Source organism: Rhinolophus ferrumequinum, chromosome 17 (genome assembly GCF_004115265.2).
Source record: "Rhinolophus ferrumequinum isolate MPI-CBG mRhiFer1 chromosome 17, mRhiFer1_v1.p, whole genome shotgun sequence".
NCBI classification, from domain to species: Eukaryota; Metazoa; Chordata; class Mammalia; order Chiroptera; family Rhinolophidae; genus Rhinolophus; species Rhinolophus ferrumequinum.
The window spans coordinates 41,948,962-41,969,031 of NC_046300.1; the positions used below are offsets into that span (position 1 = coordinate 41,948,962).

The following is a 20,070-nucleotide window of genomic DNA, read 5'->3' on the forward strand; positions in this document are numbered from 1 at the left end:
AGCTCTCAGGTCAAGTCCTCCACGTGTACTTCCTGGTGGTGACATACAACAGCCACACCTCTAAGCCTCAACCTTCCTCCCATGGAAGTCCGACCACCCGAACTCCAAAGGTTATTGTGGGATAAACAAGAACACAGGTATCTGTCCATCTCAACTCCCATGATGTGAATATATACTGTACGATTTGTAAAAAATTGTAGCTCATCTTGGTTATCCAAATAAAAAACAACTATGTAAGAGTCTGCAGCTGTGCGTGTCTGGAAAAGAGGACACAGAAAGAGGACACAGCAGGCACCGCTGTCTTAGTTGACTGCCCCGTGCTTGTGCTGTTTGGATGTGTAGTGTGTTATCACATCCTTTTCCCAACTTCATTAAGCAAAAATGTCTCCTATGGAAATGGAAAAGCCCATGAAGAAAGTAGGTGAGTTTTAGAGAGGCCTAAGAAATCCCCCTACTTTAGGAAAAAAAAAGTTGGAAGTGATAATGTATTGAGAAGGTGATCGTATAAAAGATATATTCTTGGCCAAACAGGTATCTGCCTTTTTTGATATATATATATATATATTTTTGCATTGGGTTGTGAAAATACAACTTGTGAAAAATATTGGGTCCACAGAGTTTCATAGTGTTCTCGAGTGTGGCAAGTTGTTTTTACAAAGCTAGTGAAATTCCTGAGTGGCCAGTCAGCCTGATGCCACTAAACACATGTGGTACAGTGGGTGGCCTTGAACACCTCAGGACAGCTGGAAAGTGATGGAAGAGAGAGAGGACTTGGTGAAGATTTCAGTTTTAAAGCAAGTCTGGACAGTTCGAGAGATTTAAGAACCATGTAAGCGTGATGCTTTGAAGAGTGTGGGAGAAGCAACTTCTGCTCTCAGTGAGGCTGTAACATCTCTCCCAGTGAACTGCAGAATCTCCTGATGGTGGTTTTACCGCAGAGAAAATTTCCAATCTTGAACCTGAGCTTTTTTTGAAAACAAATGCCATCTGGTACATTTATTTCAGACGGTAAGAAAAAAGTGCTAGGATTTAATGCTCCGAAGATAAACTAATACTGCTTTCAGCTGGAAACCGTGAGGTGACGTAAGCCAAAGCCTTTGCTGGTGTATCATTTCAGAACCCCGAGGGCCCTCAGGTAACACTGAAGAGTGCATGGCCTGCTGCATGGTGTTCAAATCTTCTACATAAAGAAGGCAAATCCTTCTTACAAGGCTCTTTGACTAAAGATGATGACATCCTTTAGAGCTTTCAGTTACAAGTATCTGTGTGGTCTTTGGCTTCTCTACATCTTTACTGTACCCTTTATACTAAGGAGTCCTCCACCTTCAAGGCATATTCGCTGATGATAAAGCATCTGGGGTGGAGAGCTGATAGAATGACTGTACTCTGATGAACAATTCCTGGAAGAATTTTTACCATAAGGGCATTTGATGCACTGATTAGGCTAGGAAAGAAGTGCTACCACAAATGAAGAATGAAATAGGAAGAAATGCCTCCTGAAATTTTTGGCCAACATTCAAGGTTTTGAGAAAGTGATGATTCATAGTGAAATCTTTCACTTTGTTAAGGAGCCTGTCAGAAGCTCTAAGATCACGTGTCAAGGGAATGCAAACAAGAACCCAGTTTTGTTTTTTCATCTCAGCTTCCAAAGATGGTTCTTACCCATCTACTGCTGGAATATTTAGTGCCAAGGAGAAGACTGTCAGCCAGTGTCTTGAATTTGGACGGTGGACGAACCTCAGACCCACACTAACTTCCTCCTGCTCCGCCCCCTCCCCAGTGCCCTCTGTCCGTTTCCCTCCTGCCTCCGTATGCCATTCCTCAGGCAACTCTTCATTGGGATCTAACCAATTTTAAAAAGGCTTTGTTTATTGTGTTTTACTAAATGTTAATTGTACTCATTATGTATCTTCATATATTATTTCACCACCTATTTTTATTTCATAACAAGTTCACTGAAGCAAGATACAATTTTTATCTAATATTGTATAATATTGTTGTATATTCTATACAAATTTGCCCACCAATGAGTTCATTGACAAATAATTTGGTAACTGATGTTTTAAATGTTTTCTATGATACAGAAATCCTTGTTAAAATATTAAATGGATTTTTATGGGTTGGAGTAATTGGTTGAAGTTCTTGGAATAAGCTGAGACACTTTATTTTTTCCATTTAAAATAATGGAACACAGCGTCCCGCAATCCCCCAATCTGCTCTCCAGCACTTTCAGGAACAGATCGGATATGGGTAACAAGAGATCCCTGTGCTCTGGAAACTGCAGAGTGCCACATAAACATGAACTGTTACCATTTTCTGGCAAAATCAGTAACAACAGAATTTCCCTGTTGCCGGAGGAGTCTTCTTGGGACTCACGTAGTCCACCCTTCTCACTGACCGGATGACGACACAGACGGAGGCCTAGAGGCGAGGAGCTCAGGGTCGGTCAGTCAGTGATGGATTCAAGGACAGGATCTCAAATCCTGGCACAGGGCTCTTTTTCTTCCCTGTATAATTTTATCTTAAAACACTAACAGTTTTCTGGGGTTGAGAGCACCATGCCCTTGAAACTTTTAAATTAATGGACAATTACAATAAATGGACTCTTTACTACCTCGCCCTGAACTTGGCTTCCTGTAGGAGACTAAGTATTTGTTGGTGAAATCAGAAATCTGAGGCTGAATTGTTAAAGTTCGTCTTGATCACTCCTCTCTCGTGAAGAAACCCAACGGCTTAGAATCACCTCCTGTAACCAATCAAAACAAAAAGGCGACTGAGTTTCAGAAAAGAAATGAAAGAACACGAGAGGCATGTGACATTATAGCTGCGTTTCACAAAAAGCTGTCTATATAATGAGGATACCTGTTCCCATTTCTTGTAACTAAACATTTGGAGAAACTGTGAATGTAGCAATATCAACCTTACATGCAAAGAGTATCTACTGTAATCATGCAAAGATTGTAAAAGCTAAACTTGCCTCTACTGGCACTTCCTTGGATTAGGAGTGACAGCACAAAAGCTCGTACTTAACATCAGAACCACGTCTATGACGCTGCTGGTATTTCCAGGTCAGCACTGAGAGGGGAGAAGTGGGTCTGGACTGGCATTTCATGAAAAGCTAACCTAGCGGGGATGAACAGGACCAACTGGGGGGATGAGGCGCTGGGGCCCGTGAGCAGGTCTGCAGGGGGATAGGGCAGTGTGACCAAGAGGGAAGGGTGCAATGTTAGAGGCGGAAGAACAAGGAGACGCTCGGTGTGAGGGAGGAGTCAGACAGGGCAAGGGATGGGAACAGTAACAAACACTGGGTGACTGGACAATGAACTTGGCAGCCCTGGCAGAGAAAACCCCGCCAGGAAGACAGCGGGAGACTCAGCTCAACACAGTACCCCAGAAGCAAGACAAGAAGTTCAATGAAGGAACGAGTCAACAGCAATACTTCTCGTCTCTGGGACTGAGACTGAGGAGAGGACCTGACCTGGATAGAAGGTCCCAGGCTGTCTGGGAGAACAGTTTCAGCTGAGTGGTAAGGACAGAAACCAGATCACATGGCAGGTAAGGAAGCAGCAGGACTTAAGGGGGAGTGAGAACGCATTTAGCAGGAAAGGGCTCGAGAAGGCTTTCTGTTACCAAGGAAGGTGGGTTTCATTTCTTTTCTTGGGAGCACACGTTCAAGAGGACACAATACAGTGGATGGAATCTTTAGGATGATGTAAATTATCTCTGAGTTTACCCACCTGGACTTTAATTCTTTTCATACATTCTGGTGACTCCATTTCTTTGTCAGTCATGGTAGAGGGTTTAATCAAATAGCACAGCATAAGTTCCTATCGAAAAAATGAAAAACAATCTCCACATCCCACAAAATCATACAAATTTGAGTGCATCAGCAGGAAATGCAGGCTGTCTCCATTCCCTCTCACTGTGTGCTCCTGGAAACAGCACAAGTGCATCAGTTCCCTCCGGGAAACTTCATAACTGGGCTCGCATTCCAGATTAAGGAGCTGCCATTTACTCATCATTGACATGGCAAGAGAATGCAAATAAAGTAGGTATACTGGTCATAAACAGAGCATTTAAAATATTTACTATATGCTACAAGTCCCAAAAAGTGGGCATAAAAATACTAGAAACAGGATAGACTCCCTATTTCTACAGGATAAAGCTGCTTTTTACAGACTAAGGCCTAAGCAGCTTAACCTGCACTCAACACAGCTGTCACCGGGCCCCTCTGGACCTCCCAGCTCAGCTCCCACTACGCCTCCAGCAACAGTGGGACAGAGTTTGAGGGGGCCCACAATTCATTTTCAGTTAGCAAGTTACTGGATAACAGAGAAAACGCAAAGCTTTCCTCCTTACTAGTCCTAGTGTGAGATGAAATTTCCCTTCTATCTCGAGGGCAGCAGGACACAGAACACAGCCAGCCAGTCAGCTGACTGGGTCGGAATCCCAGTTCTGTGTATGAGCTGCACGGTCATGGGCTCCTCACTCAACACCTCGACCCTCAGACTCCTTCCTCACTCTTAGGATGAGGACGGTAAACAGGTGGTGAAAAAACACGTACAGTGTTTAGCAATAAACATTAATTCCCTTCCGTTCTCTTCAAGAGATCTGCAAACTGAAAAGAAGTGTGTCAAGGATTGGATTCCTCTGTGAATGTGCATTTTGAGCGTGTGCTGGCTGCGCTTACCCACGGCTTACCAACCCTGGGGAGAAAGGCAACTCACTGACACTAATCACTATGGAAACTCGGAAGCTCAATTCCTGAAGCTGAGAATCAACTGGTAGTGGGACGGGACGTGAGGGAAGGACAGCTTCCAGCCCAGTCATCCAGAACTTCTCTGGCAGAAACGCTTTGAAGTCTCTACAAATGACTTTTCTGTTTCTACTACGTTAAAAAAAATAGTAATCCAACCATTGAAGTGACACGTGAATGCCAGAACTGCTGTTGTTTGTTACCTTGGAGACATTCACTGAAACTCTGCTCAAAGCAGCCAGCGACCTCCAGCTGAAAGGTCTTCTAAGAGAGCCCTCAAAACGGTCATCGACTAACTCAACAATGACAGAGTAACTGAAAAACACATAAAGGGTGTTTTAAAAATAAAAAGCATGAAATCAATCTGTTAAAAAAGAATATTTTGTCCTACCAAGAATGAAGATACATGAAAAATAAAATGTACATCATCTGATCCTAAATTCCCCTAGACTGCTACTGAGAAAATATTAATGGAAAACTCACAGTTTATGTTACAAACTTTCAGGCTGATTTCAACACATGCAGGAAAGGAACAGAAATATTTCTCCCAACATGAAAGCTGAGAATTCACTCAACTGTTTATATACTAGCAGTCACTGATATTAAGATGAACAATTACTACATAAACTCAATGTTTAATAATAAAAGACACATTATCATAACCTATTTATTATTTAATGTGTCGTATATAAGGCGCCAACATACAGTTTCTAACCCTATCAGGCCAACAGGAACATGATTGTTTCTGTGGCACTGAAATTAAAGTGGAGGCCAGAGATTTCTTCATGTCCCTTTAAGCCATTAATTTATTTAAAAATCATTCCAAACCTTGCATGGTAAAATGGAGGACCTTTTCGATACAGCACTGCAAAGAAAAAGAAAGAAAATGTATAACCACCTGAAATGAAAATCTTATTTTATTACTTAAGTTTTTTCTTCTCCAAAGGGACATAAACATCCAATTATCTTTATATGGCTCATCTGCAATATGCCCTGTAGTCTATTTTTAAAACCCAAACTGTTTTTCACCCCTGAAACAAAATGCAGTTAGTAAAGCAAATCTGTTGCCGAGACCCTAAAACCCTCATCCCACTCCCACCCACAAATGAATTCCGAAGTCAAGTACAAGTGATTCTCATCTTGTCCCTTACGCTCTCCAACGTGAGATCATGAAAGGGTACCAAGAGTGTGAAGTTTGGGGATCAGCATTTTGTCATTCCTGTCAAATCAGTGTAATTCAAAGTGTCTGAGCTAATCTGGATAGGTACTGACTTAGGTGTTAGTGCTAGAGGTGAACAAGACTCACGCCTATTTTTAGGAAATTCAAAGGAAAGTGGGGGAGAAAATCATATAACCATACATGCCACTAAGAGATCAGTCTGTCCTACTTCAGTTGTGCCCTCTTATCCATGGGGGATACGGTCCTACCACCCCAGTGGATGTCTGAAACCGCAGATAGTACCAAACCCTAAATATATCTACTGTGTTTCTCCAAAAATAAGACCTAGCCGGACAATCAGATCTAATGTGTCTTTTGGAGCAAAAATTAATATAAGAACCCAGTCTTATTTACTATAAGATTGGGTTCTTATATTAATTTTTGCTCCAAAAGATCAGGAGCTGATTGTCCGGCTAGGTCTTATTTTCGGGGAAACAGGGTATGTATGTCTTGTATATATAGGTTTTTTCCTTATGAATACATACTTATATTAAAGTTTAATTCATAAATTAGGCATGGTAAGAGATTAACAACAATAACTAATAATAAAATAGAACAATTACAACAACACATTGTAATAAAAGTTATGTGAATGGCTTTGGGGCCATTATTCAGTAAAATAAAGTTACATGAATACAAGCACTGCGATACTGCAATAGTTGATCTGATAACTGAGACGGCTACTGAGTGACTACTGGGTGGAAAACGTATGCAGTGTGGGGACGCTGGACGAAGGGATGACTCAACGTCCTGGGCGAGACGGAGGGGGACAGGGAGAGATTGCATCATGCTACTCAGAGTGATGCGCAATTTAAAATTTATGAATCATTTATTTCTGGAACTTTCCATGTAATATTTTCAGATCGCCATTAACCATGGGTAACTGAAACCAAGGAAAGCAAAATTTCGGGTAACGGGGGACTGCTGTAATTCAATGTGTGGAGGTCAAGAGTTGCCTCCCAGAGAAGGATCCTGGGGCAGGGACTCTGCCACACGGACCCTGGAATTGCACAGGAACCCTTCCGAGGCGCACAGTCTGTGGCAGGGAGGCGAATACTACACGCCTCACAGGCGTATGAAGATTAAAAAAGATGAGAGAAGAAAAGCACCAAGGCAAGCAAGGTTCCTGGTTACCAAAGGAGCCAGGAGCCATGGGAGCTTTTGGGTGGGGAATGTAAGGAAAAGCTCCCCATTTCTAGTCTGATTTTCACCACTGGGCAATCAAGGTCAACTAGCTGAGCAGCTGCACTTGATTTGAGATCCATAACATTTGTTCCAAATACTGCTCCTGGAATGAAATTTGATTGACAAAATTTATTTAAGGAGGAGTTTCCCTGATAAGATGTGAATTTCATAAAGGCCCTTTTCATGAGTCATTAGCTTTGTAAGCAGAAACAAACTGTAAAAAGAGAATGTCCTGGGTTTAACCCGTGCTGGCAGTTCTAGGGTACATGGGGGAAGATCACCAGCCTTCAGGATGAAAATTATTGTTAAAAACCAGTGGCACCCCACAGCTGTACCTGGAGAAGGGAGTCAAGTTCAGGAAGTCAATCCTCTCATCCCAGGCTAGCACTGCTCGTGAACCCTTGCTAAAGAGGAACTGTGAAGATATCCTCCCTTTGCTGCTGGGCTAGAGACCTGGTCTCACATTAATTATACAAGTGGCTTGAAGTGCATGATATGCTCCGGCTGGGACAAAGGCCTCCAGGGAGTTGGGAAACAGCAGTTGATTTATTTTTTGTTTTAAAAAATCGATCTGTCCTTTCCTCCATCCTTAGAATGAAGTTTATTTTTAAATTAGGAAAGTTGTCTCATCATCCACAATATGGCTTGAGCATTGAAAATACAGGACATAAGGTATGCTTAGAAGGCACGCAACAATGGCCCTGTTCCCCTGCAACTATTTTTAAAAATAAAGATGTTATTTCTAAAGAAGGTGTTGTTACCCATGTTATATGATGAGCAAACGGAAACTCAGAGAGATGAAAAACCTTGGCTGAGGTCACACAGGTGGTAAGAAGTAGGGGCCGGCTGTGAGCCCAAAAGCGCTCTCTTTCCATCACACCATGCCACCTCTTAATGCATCACTGTAGCTTTGTCCACTGGAAAATTCCACTCAAATTTCATCCATATAATGAAAAAGCTGAAGAAGACCTACCAAACATTTACAGTGAGTGCTATTCTTACAGGAGCATGAAAAGGAGAATAGGCTGGGAAGCCCATGAAGAAAAATGAAACAGGCACATCACTTATTTAAACAACATGACCTGTGGCCAACACAATTATCTGTAAACCTAGTAAACTAATCTCAAGCTAATCCTGATCATTCGTGTGGTAACTCTGAGTTAGGATATCTGTACCTGAAATCCAGGCATGGAAGAAACAAAAGAAACCATTTATTTTAGAGGGATAGGTAATCCTTAACTTTTATTTTGAATTGCTGACCTCCTTTGAGAATTTAATGAAAGGTATAAACTCGACCCAGAAAAACACACCATCATACAAGCACAATCTTTTGAATAAAACGTCAGGGGGTGCAGGTGCCCACTCAGAACCATCCAATGAGTCTAGGTTAAACACACTCAATTTTAGAACATTTAAAAAGGCTCAAAAATACATGGAACAGGTATGTGACAGAGCTCAAAAGACCCCAAGGGCCATGACTTCCTAGAGGGCCCCTCATACATGTTGAAATTTTTGTTTGAACCTCACTAACAATTCTGAAAAGCATCCAGGCAGCACCCTCACTTGGAGATGAGGAGAATGAGTTTTGGGGACTTACTGAAGGAGTGACATTACGCTAGTGCCGATTACGGATATGTTCACTCACCCACACCCGTAGCTTTAAGTGCTAGGTATATCATGACAACTCCAAACTTACCTCTCAAGGCTCTCCTGGGCTCCAGCATTGCCTATCTTCCCAGTATTCCACTGGGCAAAACATAAAGCCAAGTAGCTAGGCATCCTCTCTTACCACAAACCTCACATCCATTCCATCTGCAGAGTTGGTTGGGTTCAGTTTCCCTAACTAGTCTGCTTCCATTTTTGCCCTTCTCAGTCCATTAGTGAGAGAGCAGACAGAGGGTCCCGTTAAATTAAGTCATTACACTGAAGTCACTCCCTTGCTCAAAATCTCCCAAGACGTCCAATCAGCAGAATAACATCAAAAGTCTTTGCCAGGCCCTATGTGACCTGGGCCTGGCCTAACGCTCAGACATCACCTCACATCACTCTCCTCCTGGATCTCTAAGTTCTAGACACACTGTCTTTTTGCTGTTCCTGAGACCTGCTCAGCTTGTTCCTGCCTCGGGCCTTTATGCTTGCTGTTCACCTTGCCTAGCGTGTTCTTCCCCAGATTCGCAAGCGACCTGCTCCCTCACTGTGATCACATCTTCTCAGAGTGCTTTCCTGACCACCGTCACTACCTCCTTTACTCTCTATCCCTTTACTCTGCTCTACTTTTCCCATAGTACTTATCAGTGCCTGAAATTATATTATGTTGGTATTTATTTGCTTGTTTGTGGCCCCCTCTCCCCCCATATATAAGTGGCTCCATCAAGGACACAAGCTTTGTGTTTGTCTTGTTCAGCTCTGTGTTTGTGGCATCTAAAACACCCTGGCCCACAGGAGACCCTCCTAAATGAGATGCTCACCTGCCTCTGACTCCTCACTTTAAGGAACAATCAGGGGAGGAAGAACTGTGTAGAAGTTTCTAAGAACCTGGGCTCCAAAATTCAAAGTCCAGCTCTATAAGTTACTGGCCCTGAAAACTACTGGGGGCAAATGACCTATTGTCCCAAAACTGCAGTCTCCCTATCAGAAAAATGAGGGTAGTAAGTATCCATTGCATAGGACGGCTGTAAGGATTAAATGAGACAATGAATGTAAAACACTTAGCACAATGTTTGGTATATAGCAAATATTCAATAAATGATAGCTGTGACTATTATTACAATGATATGATTATTCTCATTTGACAATGGGGGCCCAGAGCATAAGGGACTGCTCCATATCACATGGCTAATGAGAGGTGGGGCATGGGTACTGTAGAACTCTTCCCTAAGGTTAGAGTAGATGATAGGAAAAGCCTGACTTGGGGCGGCAAGCTTCTATTCCCGGGCTTTCCTCCTAGACTGCCTTTTCACTCCTTCTGGACATACCCTCCATCCAATCCAAATGTCCAATATGCTCATCTAAGCCAGAAGGAAGGCATTTCTTAGAAAAGATCAGCAACAGCACCTATAATCAATTCAATTTTCACCCTAGAATCTGAGGCAAACCCTGGTTCTGACACCTACCAAGCCAAGAATTACTTACGTAAATCTGTTCCATACTTAAGCCCTACTTTGGGCACCCAGCCCTTGCTTCGGAAGTAATGGTACGCCATGTACACAGTCCTGAATGTGGGCTGAACTATGGTGAAAACTTTCCAGAGTTTCACAATCGTTAAAGGCTCCTAAAGTTATTGAAAAAAACAAGGCATTATTATGTATGTACTCACTCATCATTCAGCCAGTGAATCAACATCTTTAAGTGTGAAGCTGAAGCAGTGAATAAAACAAACATGGTACTCATAACAGAGGGCTCTCACTAGACCTAGACCTATGCTATCCAATGTGGAGGCCATCAGCCATATACCTGCCCTGAGATGTGGCTACCAGACAATTTTAAATTATACACGGGGCGCCCGTCTGAGGCTCCCAATATATTTCGAGTGGAGAGCACTGCTCTAGAGGACCTGGGAGAGGCTGCCCAGAGATAGTAACATTGAGATGAGAAGGCAGTAGCCAAGTGAAAGGGGGTGCCGGATGGTTCTAGAGGAGGTGGTGGTAGCTGGGGACGCACATTCCAGGCAGAGGAAGGAGGGCATGCTGGGATGCTCTAGTGTAACACGTCCCCCAGGGCAGCACGTGCCAAACGTTTCACAGACCCTAAAGAGTAGCTACTGCATGTCAGGCCACATTCAGAAAAGCCACAAATAACTTTGCAAAAGCTTTTAAAAATGCTCCATTTAGTCTTCGAAACTAGAGAATTTGTTATCTGGTGGCACAAATTAATAATCCAACTGCTTAAAAGAAAATTTTACTTTCTCATGTAGGACTTGAAGAGGCTGAGAATGGTTCAGTTCAGAGAACATTCTGATGTATCAAGACAAAAAAATACAACATACAACTAGATAAGTCTGGACAGCTTTTCACTTCATTAAAGTGCTCAGTAAAATGATCAGTTCTTCAGTTGGTTTAGGATTCAGTCACTTGATAAGATTTGCTCAGTTGGCTCAGACGAAGATTTTAATACCACAAATATGAGATCGAGTTGTGGGGTTTTTTTTGGCAGTTGTTCCTAAGGTGGAAACTCCCTATGTGTGTGGCCTTCAAATCCCACTGCGAGGAAACACTCATCCCCTCTTGTGAGAAGCAGCAGTCTTGTGGAGAAGGCTGAACTTCAAATATGAGTAGCCCACCATGTTTCAGACATTGAGGATTCTATGTAGCAGCTGGAATGTTCTGACAAATTTCAGCCTAGGCCCAGGAGAGGAGGCAGGGTGGGCTGAAAATGGCCACCATCTGGGAAAATGAGTCACCCCTCAGCCAGACACTCATTTCTAAATCACTGTAATACTTGTGAAAAAGATTTATATAATTAGAATTTGATGAATGATAAAATTATGTACTTCTATGAACAGAATAAAATATGCTTTCTCTGGTCTAGTTATTGTTCTACTTACATTTGTCTTTTCAATTTTAATTTCATTTGAATTATTTTGAATAGGTATTAGAGGCACATGGTTCAAAATTCACAAAGTACAAAAAGTGTATAGTGAAAAGTCTCCCTCCCAACTGTGCACCCAGCCCACTTCTTATTGGACGACCATTCTTCTAAGGGCAGCAGGCTGCAATACAGAATCACAGGCTTTGGAGCTACCGTGAGGTAGGTTCAAATACTAATTCTAACCAGATTAGCTGTGTGACCATGGGTGACTTATTTATTTTCTCTGAGACTCAGTTACCTTATCTATAAAATTCTTAGCAGATGGGAGGTAAGGATTAGAAGTATTAGATGTAAAGCACCTAATACACAGCCTTTACTGAAGTAGTGCTAAACAATGGTCTCTTTTATTTTTGTTGTTAATTTGTAGTATTCTTCTGACAGATTTCCTGAGCATTATATAAGATATTGTTCTTCTCTTAGCCTCTGGGAATGAAATTCAGTCTAAAAGGGTCAAAGCTGGCTTTTGCCTGAACAGTCCCAATTCAAGACCCAAAGCTGAAACTTAGAGAAAAATTCAATTCCTGTTTTATTTAGTGCAAGTGGTACATTTGTATTGAAGCAACATGGAAACTACTACAACCATCTTTTAAAATCAGGAAAATTTAAAGTGAATTATATCTAAATAAAACATCTTACCTTCTTATAGTAAATACTTAGACATCCCAGAGCATAGACCAGGAAGAAAGCCTAAAAACAGAGCAAGCAGAAAACTCTCATTAGAAACTATTCCACATTCTTGAGAAATTTTACAGATTGATTTCTCTTTGCCTCAAATACAAATTAAAGTCCTTGAATCATCACCAAAATGGTCACATCTTTTTAACAGAAATGATTCACAAATTAAAAATTAAAAAAAAATTTTCAAAAATTAAAAAAAAAAAAATCTAAGAAAATACGAATGCCACAAACTGGTTTAAACTCAGTGAAAAACATCCACTCTTGCCACTTTTATTTAACATAGTATTGGAAGTCCTAGCCAGAGCAATTAGGCAAGGAAAAAAAAAAAAAAGACATCCAGATTGGAAAGGAAGAAGTTAACTGTCACTATTTGCAGGTGGCAATATATACAGAAAACCCTGAAGAATCCACCAGAAAACTATTAGAACTACTAATACTAAATGAATTCAGTAACATTGTAAGATACACAATATATTTACAGAAATCTGCTGAGTTTCTGTACCCTTAGTAACAAACAGAAAGAGAAACGAGAAAAACAACCCCATTTACAATTGCATCAGAGAAGGAAATACCTAAATTGAATAAATTTAATCAAGGAGGTGACTAGTAGATGCTGACAGATACAATCCACTTGTACATGCTCCGTGGGATCCTCAATCACTTTTAAGACAGTAAGTGGTTTCAGAACTACTGCTTTAGTTTCACCCAGAACCAAATCTACAGCTTCTCTGAAATGCAGGTGGTTACCTGCTGGTCCCAGTCACCCTGGTCCAGCCATCACGCCCTGTCTGGACTTCTGCAAAGGCCTCTCTGCTCTTAGTCCCTCACAGTCCTTTCTCCACAGCAGCCCAAGCCGTCTTCTTAACAGGTGAAGGCCATGTGGCTCCCATGACTGAAACTCTCCGGAGGGCTTTACTGTACTCTTGCTTCCTACCACCTGCAGCCCCTGCATGTCTGACCACCACTCTCTAGCTGTCATGTCTTCACTTCTGGCCCTTGAACACACTAAGCTCATCCCTGCCTTTGCCCTTTAATCGCTGTTCCCACATCTGGCATAATCTGCCGCAGACTCAAAGGTCCTTTCCTGGAGAGGTCTTCCCCGACCACCCAGTTTAAGTAACCCTCATCCTGACTGTCTTCTTCAGAGCATTTATTTTTGTCCGAAGATATCCTTCTTATAGGTGTCTGTCCAAATAGCATGTTAACGCTGTGACAACAGAGACTCTGTTTGCTGCTCCCTTGGCCTACAAACGTCTAGCACCTGAGGGTGCTCAATGCCTGTGCTGAAAGAATAACGACATAGGTCCCTGGATCCTGCCTTTGGTTTAGGCCCCAGGGGTACGAGCCACCTAGAGCAGGTCTCTGCAGGCCTGGCTCTTCCAGCTCCTTTCTCCTCAGTGTGGACACTACATCCTACTTCTCCTTTCAGCTACTGGTGACTTCCCCGGTGTCCTACAATCTTATTTTGACCCTTTCTCTTCCCATGGCCCACTACTTATTAATACAGAATACCATTTTTTTTTCTCAGATGGACACAGACGGTGGCCAACAGGTGCAATGGAAAAGACAAAGTTGGTTCCTCAAACAGCCAAGTCCTTTTTTCCATTTTCTCACTTCTTGGTTCAGAATGGTGTGATAGGAAGAATGAACTCAGATATGACAGACCTGGGATGGAATCTTCACTAACAGCTAAGGCCTTGGACATCTCCCTTATTAAACTCTCCCACCTCATCTATAAAATGGGGATGATAATGCCTTCTTAGTTAAAGATTCAATGCAGGTTAAATCTCATAAAGCTTTTAAAAGCTATGCAAAGCACCCAACTGCTCAATTCATTTTAGTTTCCCTTCCTTTCTAAGAACCATTCAGATATTGTAGCCTAGCAAGGAAAAGTTCAATCTAAATTTTGCCTAGCAAGAGATTTCTTCCTAGTTATCTGTTAGAATTTAAGTTCTTCAGAAACTTTCCATTATCAGCAAACATGTATCTCCCTAAGAACTGACGAAATCAATGCCTCATTTTTATTGGCCTAAAATGGCTTTTATGAATCTATGCAAACTGCACTTAGGCACGTCTTACAGATGAAGAGGATCTTAAATCAATTGCATTGGTTTTACTTAGAATTAAGTCATTAGTAGACTGGGGAGGTCTGTGGAGGCTGGTGATTATGTCCCTTGAGATCTTATTAGTTTTCACTTTGATAGCACTAATAAGATGGAGGGAGGAGTTTAATGATGATTTTAACATCACATCACTATAACAGAATCATTATAACATTGTAACAGAAAAACAGCTCTCAGTAACAGATCTCTAAGAAGCAGATCTTTAAGTCAGCTGTGCTATTACCATTCTCAATCCCTAAAAAGAACTACTTTGAATCACCACAGAACGGCTGCTTGTGTTCCTGATGGACATTTATGGAAACACATTAAACTGTACAAGAGGTGTGCCAAACATGGGTGAATCATTCAAAGGAAATCTGCCAAACAGAATTCAGAAGCAGAGCCAGGTTTAACAGCATGCTTCTTGAAAACTTCTCCAACATGTTTCTGGAATGTTCTCAGAAGCCAAGTAGCTTCCAAGAATGCAGAGCAACCTCATCTGCTATTTCCTATTACTCTTGCGTTTCTTCAGGAGTGTTTGGGAGGAGGCAGCAGCATCTCTTTTTACTTGTCAGTAAAAAGCATCAACCGGTCACCCACCTGGAACAATGACGCTGAACCCGCAGTTTTTGACACCCGATACTCTCTCCAGGCCTACTGCTGCTGCCTGCCAGAGCTGAGAGGCTGGCAGGCTCTTCCGGCCTCAGCCCTCCGGCCCACACTCATACTGATGCCAGCTTTGGTCCCTGCCACTCCCCTACATCACCATCTGCAGTGCCCTGGTGCCAGCAGGACCAGGTCAGACCCCTACTCACAGACACGCCGTCCACGATCTAGCCCTCCTGCGCCGCCACTCCAAGGACGGAGCTACATGAAAGAGCCCATGCTGTCCCTTGTGTCGGTCTGGCAATCCCCTATTTATCCTTTAGCATCCCCAGATGTCACCAACTCCGTAAGTCTTTCCAGCTAGCTTGTGTCCCTTTGGACTCTACCACTTTTTGTGCAAATCCCATGCCTTGTACATGTCCATTTAGTAAGTAACTATTAAACACCTCACAGATGTCAGGCTTTGGCACAAGGACACAAGAAGAGCAACACTGGTACAACCCACTTACCACACTGCCTATCGCACTGAATTGCAATTATTTCTGGGCCACCTTTAGGACCAGACCCACGTTCTATTTCTTTCTGTACTGTTAGTACTTAGCCCCATGCCAGGCATGTAGTAAATACCCAAAGAATATTTTCACAAAGTACTGTTTGCAAAAGAAAGAATTCCAATTAACTACTAAACAGCTTTTACAAGTAACTTAATAATGATGATAATGACAAGAATAGCAGGCACTAACCCTTACTGAGTATTTACTATATACCAGGTACTGTACATTCCATGCATGATTTAATTTCCAAAACATCTTATGAACAAGGAGTTACCTAACCCTCATTTTACGAGAAGAAAGCTAAGGCTCAGAGGTCAGCACTTAGGGAACGGGTGTCCCGTGCTGTGCAATAGAACTTTCTGTGATGAGGAGAATGTGCTACACATGTGCTGTCCAATGCAGTAGCCACGAGCCACATGTGCTGTTGAGTATGTGACTGAGAAACAGAATTTTGAATTTGTTCAATTTTATTAATAATTCAATAGCCACACGCAACTAGTGGCTACTGTATTCAACAGTAGGCTAAGCTCTCTCATTTGTAAAACGAGGAGATGAAGTAATTCCAAACATCCTTTCCTGCTCGGAAAGTCTGTTCTTTGTACTATCAGGTTGGTGCAAAAGTACCTGCGTTTTTTGCAATTACTTTTGCACCAACCTAACATTAGACTCAGTGCGAGAAAGCAAGCACAGACCAGGAGATCAAGGGGATATGGAGACACAATTACTTCTCTGTGGACACATTTATGAAATTACCAATGTGGACGCATTCAACAAGCACTCCTGGAGACGTACATATATGCCAAGAACTGTGCTCGATATGGCAGAAGCTATCCCAGACAGGCTGGGGAGCTCCTGGAGTAGAGGCACACCCACGGGTGTAAGACTGAGGAAGGGGTGCTGTCTGCAAGGGCAGAAAGAACATTGCTGTGGACAGCACAGACATAAACAAAAAGGAGGGGCTGACAGTCATGTGAATACAGGATAGAGCAGCTCCGAATCAGAGGAAAAAACATGACGTAATCGTTAGAAAGCTACTTTTTCGGTCAACTTTTGAGAATGCAACTATTGCTTAAAATAAAGAGAACATGTATTAGTAATTCTGTAGAAGGAAATACCTAGAGACCATTAGGTAATTAGCAGTCATATGACTTGAAGCATGCATCATAGCTTATTAAAAGCTGATGAAACTCCATAAATATGCTAAAAACCACTGAAATGTACACTTTAAATGGGTGAATGGTATGGTATGTGAACTATCTCAATAAATTGTTTTTTTTGTTTTTAGAACCTGGTGAAAATCAGTAACATAATATTTGGCCAATCTAAAACCTCGATGTGAAAAGAAGTGCTTAGACAAACCCCTTGAAACCTCTGTGAAATGATATAGGGAGCATCCCGCACCCCCACAACACACATCTTAGAATTGATAAAATGAAGGCTAAGGAGTGAAATTTTGGCAGGCTTGCTTTGGAAACTGCCTAGGGTAAATACTAAATTACGACATTCAATTACCCAATTCTCAGTTACTGAATTACATACAGAACTTCATTTTGAGGTAGACTCCTCTATATTATGTCACCCAGGCCCAGAGACCAATAGCTGAAAAGAGATCATACTGGAAACATACCTCTTCTAGGCTGAGTTGCAAATACTCAAAGATCCTATATGGATTTCTTCTGCATATTAGTTTCTTTTTTTGTGCCAACTGAAGAGAAATTAAATACATAGAGAACAAATGGAAGTGCTACATGTTAGAGGAGATTGCATTTTAAAACGAACAATTTTCTTATAAATTTCCCAGATTCACATTTGTTGGATTCATGCTGTTAAAAAATAGTTTTGCATTACTTATGTGGACAAAGCAGTTTTAGTTTTTCTATTATTAATATTTTGATTTATTTCCTTTCTTTTTTCCCCCATCAATTTTTTCCCCATAGTTGTGATCATTTTGTTGGTTGATTTTATGGGCTTTTTTTTACCCAACTGTACCTCACAAGTGTGTGTTTAGGTTTTTAATGAGACTTCATACACCTCATTTGCAAAGCTAGATAATATTTCATCAAGTGGGTGCTTCCCATACTGACCATTAGGTTGATTCTCATTTTTAGTGATCACAGATAATTCTAGGGCAACTCTGACAGAGCGTCCCTTAATTACTTCTCTTGTGATGGCCGACTTCCACACCTGAGGCCTGCCCCCACGGCTATACTCAAAAGACTTTCGCAGTCACCACTGCATTTCTTTTTCTCCCAAACAAGGGAGGGGTTATTGGACCTGCTTTAATTTGTACATTTTTTTAAAAGTTAGTTATTCACAAACTTTAAGGTTCTAGTTGAAATAGCCCTCACAACCACGGAGCCACCAGGGCAGGGCCCAGTGCCTGCTGGTTCCCTCAGTGTCTGCAGGTTGGTGTCCTGACCACCTCTTACATACCCTGGGTGCGTAATATGGGCCTGCTACCTGTTCCAAGTAGGGGACATCCGCTTAGCCATACCTCCTATAGAATAGACAGAGAGGGCTTTGGAGGAAAGGACGTCTTTTCTTGTACTTACTTCCTCATTTGGGGCATCTTCCCTCTCGCTCACATCACACATAGCTTCTTCCACCAGAACGTACTCATCATCAGGCCCTCTCTCCCTGGCACAGATGAGACCCACTTGTCGACTGCTGTCCTCAGGCTGAGCGCCACACTGAGGGAGGAGAACATCCTGTTTGCCGCGATGCCCTTGGGGGAGAGGTGCCGCGACCTCTACCACATGTTCATCCGGGTCATTTGCAGTTCGTGGGTCCTGCCCAGAGTCCTGCAGGAGGTCTGACTGCTTGCTGGGATCCTCCAAACCTTCTGACTTTCCCAAGTCCCCGTTCATCACAGAAAGATTCTCTCTATCCCCTGTGCCTTCCATCTTGGAAACCATTTCAGAGTTCAGCTCGTCATGCAACTGAATCTCTACGTTCTTTTTTACATAAGGGTGCTCAAGTGGTTTTGTGTACTCCTCGAGGATTCTATGCACTGTATTCTCATCCTGCCCCTGTCTTCGCATGAGCTTTGTGGCCCACTCTACACTACGCTGATACCTGCAAAATAGAAATACTGTTAGTAACAATGCTTGAATTTCGATGTTTAAAAGACAACGGAGCATGTAAAAAAGAGGGGAAGGTAGTATGCCAAAATGTTTATAGTGGAGTAAATAGTATAAATTTCTTCATACTCTTCTACAGATTCTAACTGTTCTGAAATATGCATGTTATTACTTTGTGTTTGTTTTTATTACAGAGCTTCATTTAACTTGCTTAATTTGAAAAAAAGTTGATCCTAGTTTAACAAAGTATGAACATTTTTATAATTTAAAACTGGTGGACCAAATGATTTAGGTAAATATAAAGAAAAAATGGCCATCCTTTTCAGGATTTATTCTGTATTATTTCCAATTTTAGATGTCATGTTTTCAGATATATATCCCATTCATGATGTAAAGAGCCTTTGTTTAGTATTGGAAAACAAAAATGAGAATTTCAAAAAATATTGTTCACACTAGCTCCTAATGACTCCACTGCACATGGAAAAAAATTATTATGGTTATATACATACAGCCAAGCATCCTAATAGAAATGGCCCCATTTTCCATAATAATTTTTAAAGTATATTTTAATGAGACAATACATGCTTACTTTCTTAAACTTGAAGGCAAACCATTGACATAAATTGCCGTATATCAGAAGCGATGTGTGACACGGAGCCTTTCCATTATGATCAACAAATACAGTGAATGCTGTTGCCAAGTGCCATCCAACAGAAAGGCAGGGGTCTTCAATACGGGAAGTGGTACATCGAACCTTAGTAATCGTGTGACAAGTTTCAAATTGTTTGGTGTAGTCAGCCGGGTGTGAGCTATGGTTGAAAGATGTATTTTAAAGTGTGTTATAAATCATCCTCCATCATGATAATGCTCCGTGTCACATATCGCTTCTGGTATGGCAACTGCTGTCAAATAAAAACATTACGGTGTGTCCTTATCCACCTTATTCACCGGATCTGATACCGTGTGATTTCTGGCTCTTCCCCAAAGTCAAAATGATTCAGGATACTGAGGCAGCCACGACAGTGCAATTAAAGATACTCATGAAAGAGGACTTCTAGAACTGCTTCAGAAAGTGGCAAGAATGATGGCAGAAGTGTGTTTGAAGCAAGGGGGAGTATTTTGAGAGGGATTAATGGCAATGTATCTTTTACTATAAAACATTTTTTAAAATTTAAACATTCATCGCATTGTTTGATTACAACTCGTATGCAAAAGAACTACTGAATTAAAGGTTCAACAGCTCCTTCTTTGAGCAGGAGGTCTAGAACGGAGAGAGACAGAACACACACAGGTCACTGCTCTG

The 20,070-nt window shown here is 41.7% G+C and overlaps 1 protein-coding gene across 2 annotated transcripts in view; it reads right to left on the minus strand.

Moving 5' to 3' along the window:
* Window positions 1-2,046: 2,046 nt before the first annotated feature.
* TSEN2 (tRNA splicing endonuclease subunit 2) overlaps window positions 2,047-20,070 on the minus strand; it is a 33,485-nt gene continuing 15,461 nt past the window's right edge. For both annotated transcript variants that reach the window (XM_033132986.1, XM_033132985.1), the window contains exons 5-12: window positions 18,240-18,762; window positions 17,315-17,392; window positions 12,384-12,434; window positions 10,293-10,431; window positions 5,585-5,621; window positions 4,960-5,071; window positions 3,738-3,827; window positions 2,047-2,746 (exon numbers count right to left, since the gene is read on the minus strand). In XM_033132986.1, the coding sequence (XP_032988877.1) occupies window positions 2,687-2,746; window positions 3,738-3,827; window positions 4,960-5,071; window positions 5,585-5,621; window positions 10,293-10,431; window positions 12,384-12,434; window positions 17,315-17,392; window positions 18,240-18,762 (1,090 nt within the window). In that variant the 3' untranslated portion in view covers window positions 2,047-2,686. The remainder of the gene's footprint in view (window positions 2,747-3,737; window positions 3,828-4,959; window positions 5,072-5,584; window positions 5,622-10,292; window positions 10,432-12,383; window positions 12,435-17,314; window positions 17,393-18,239; window positions 18,763-20,070) is intronic.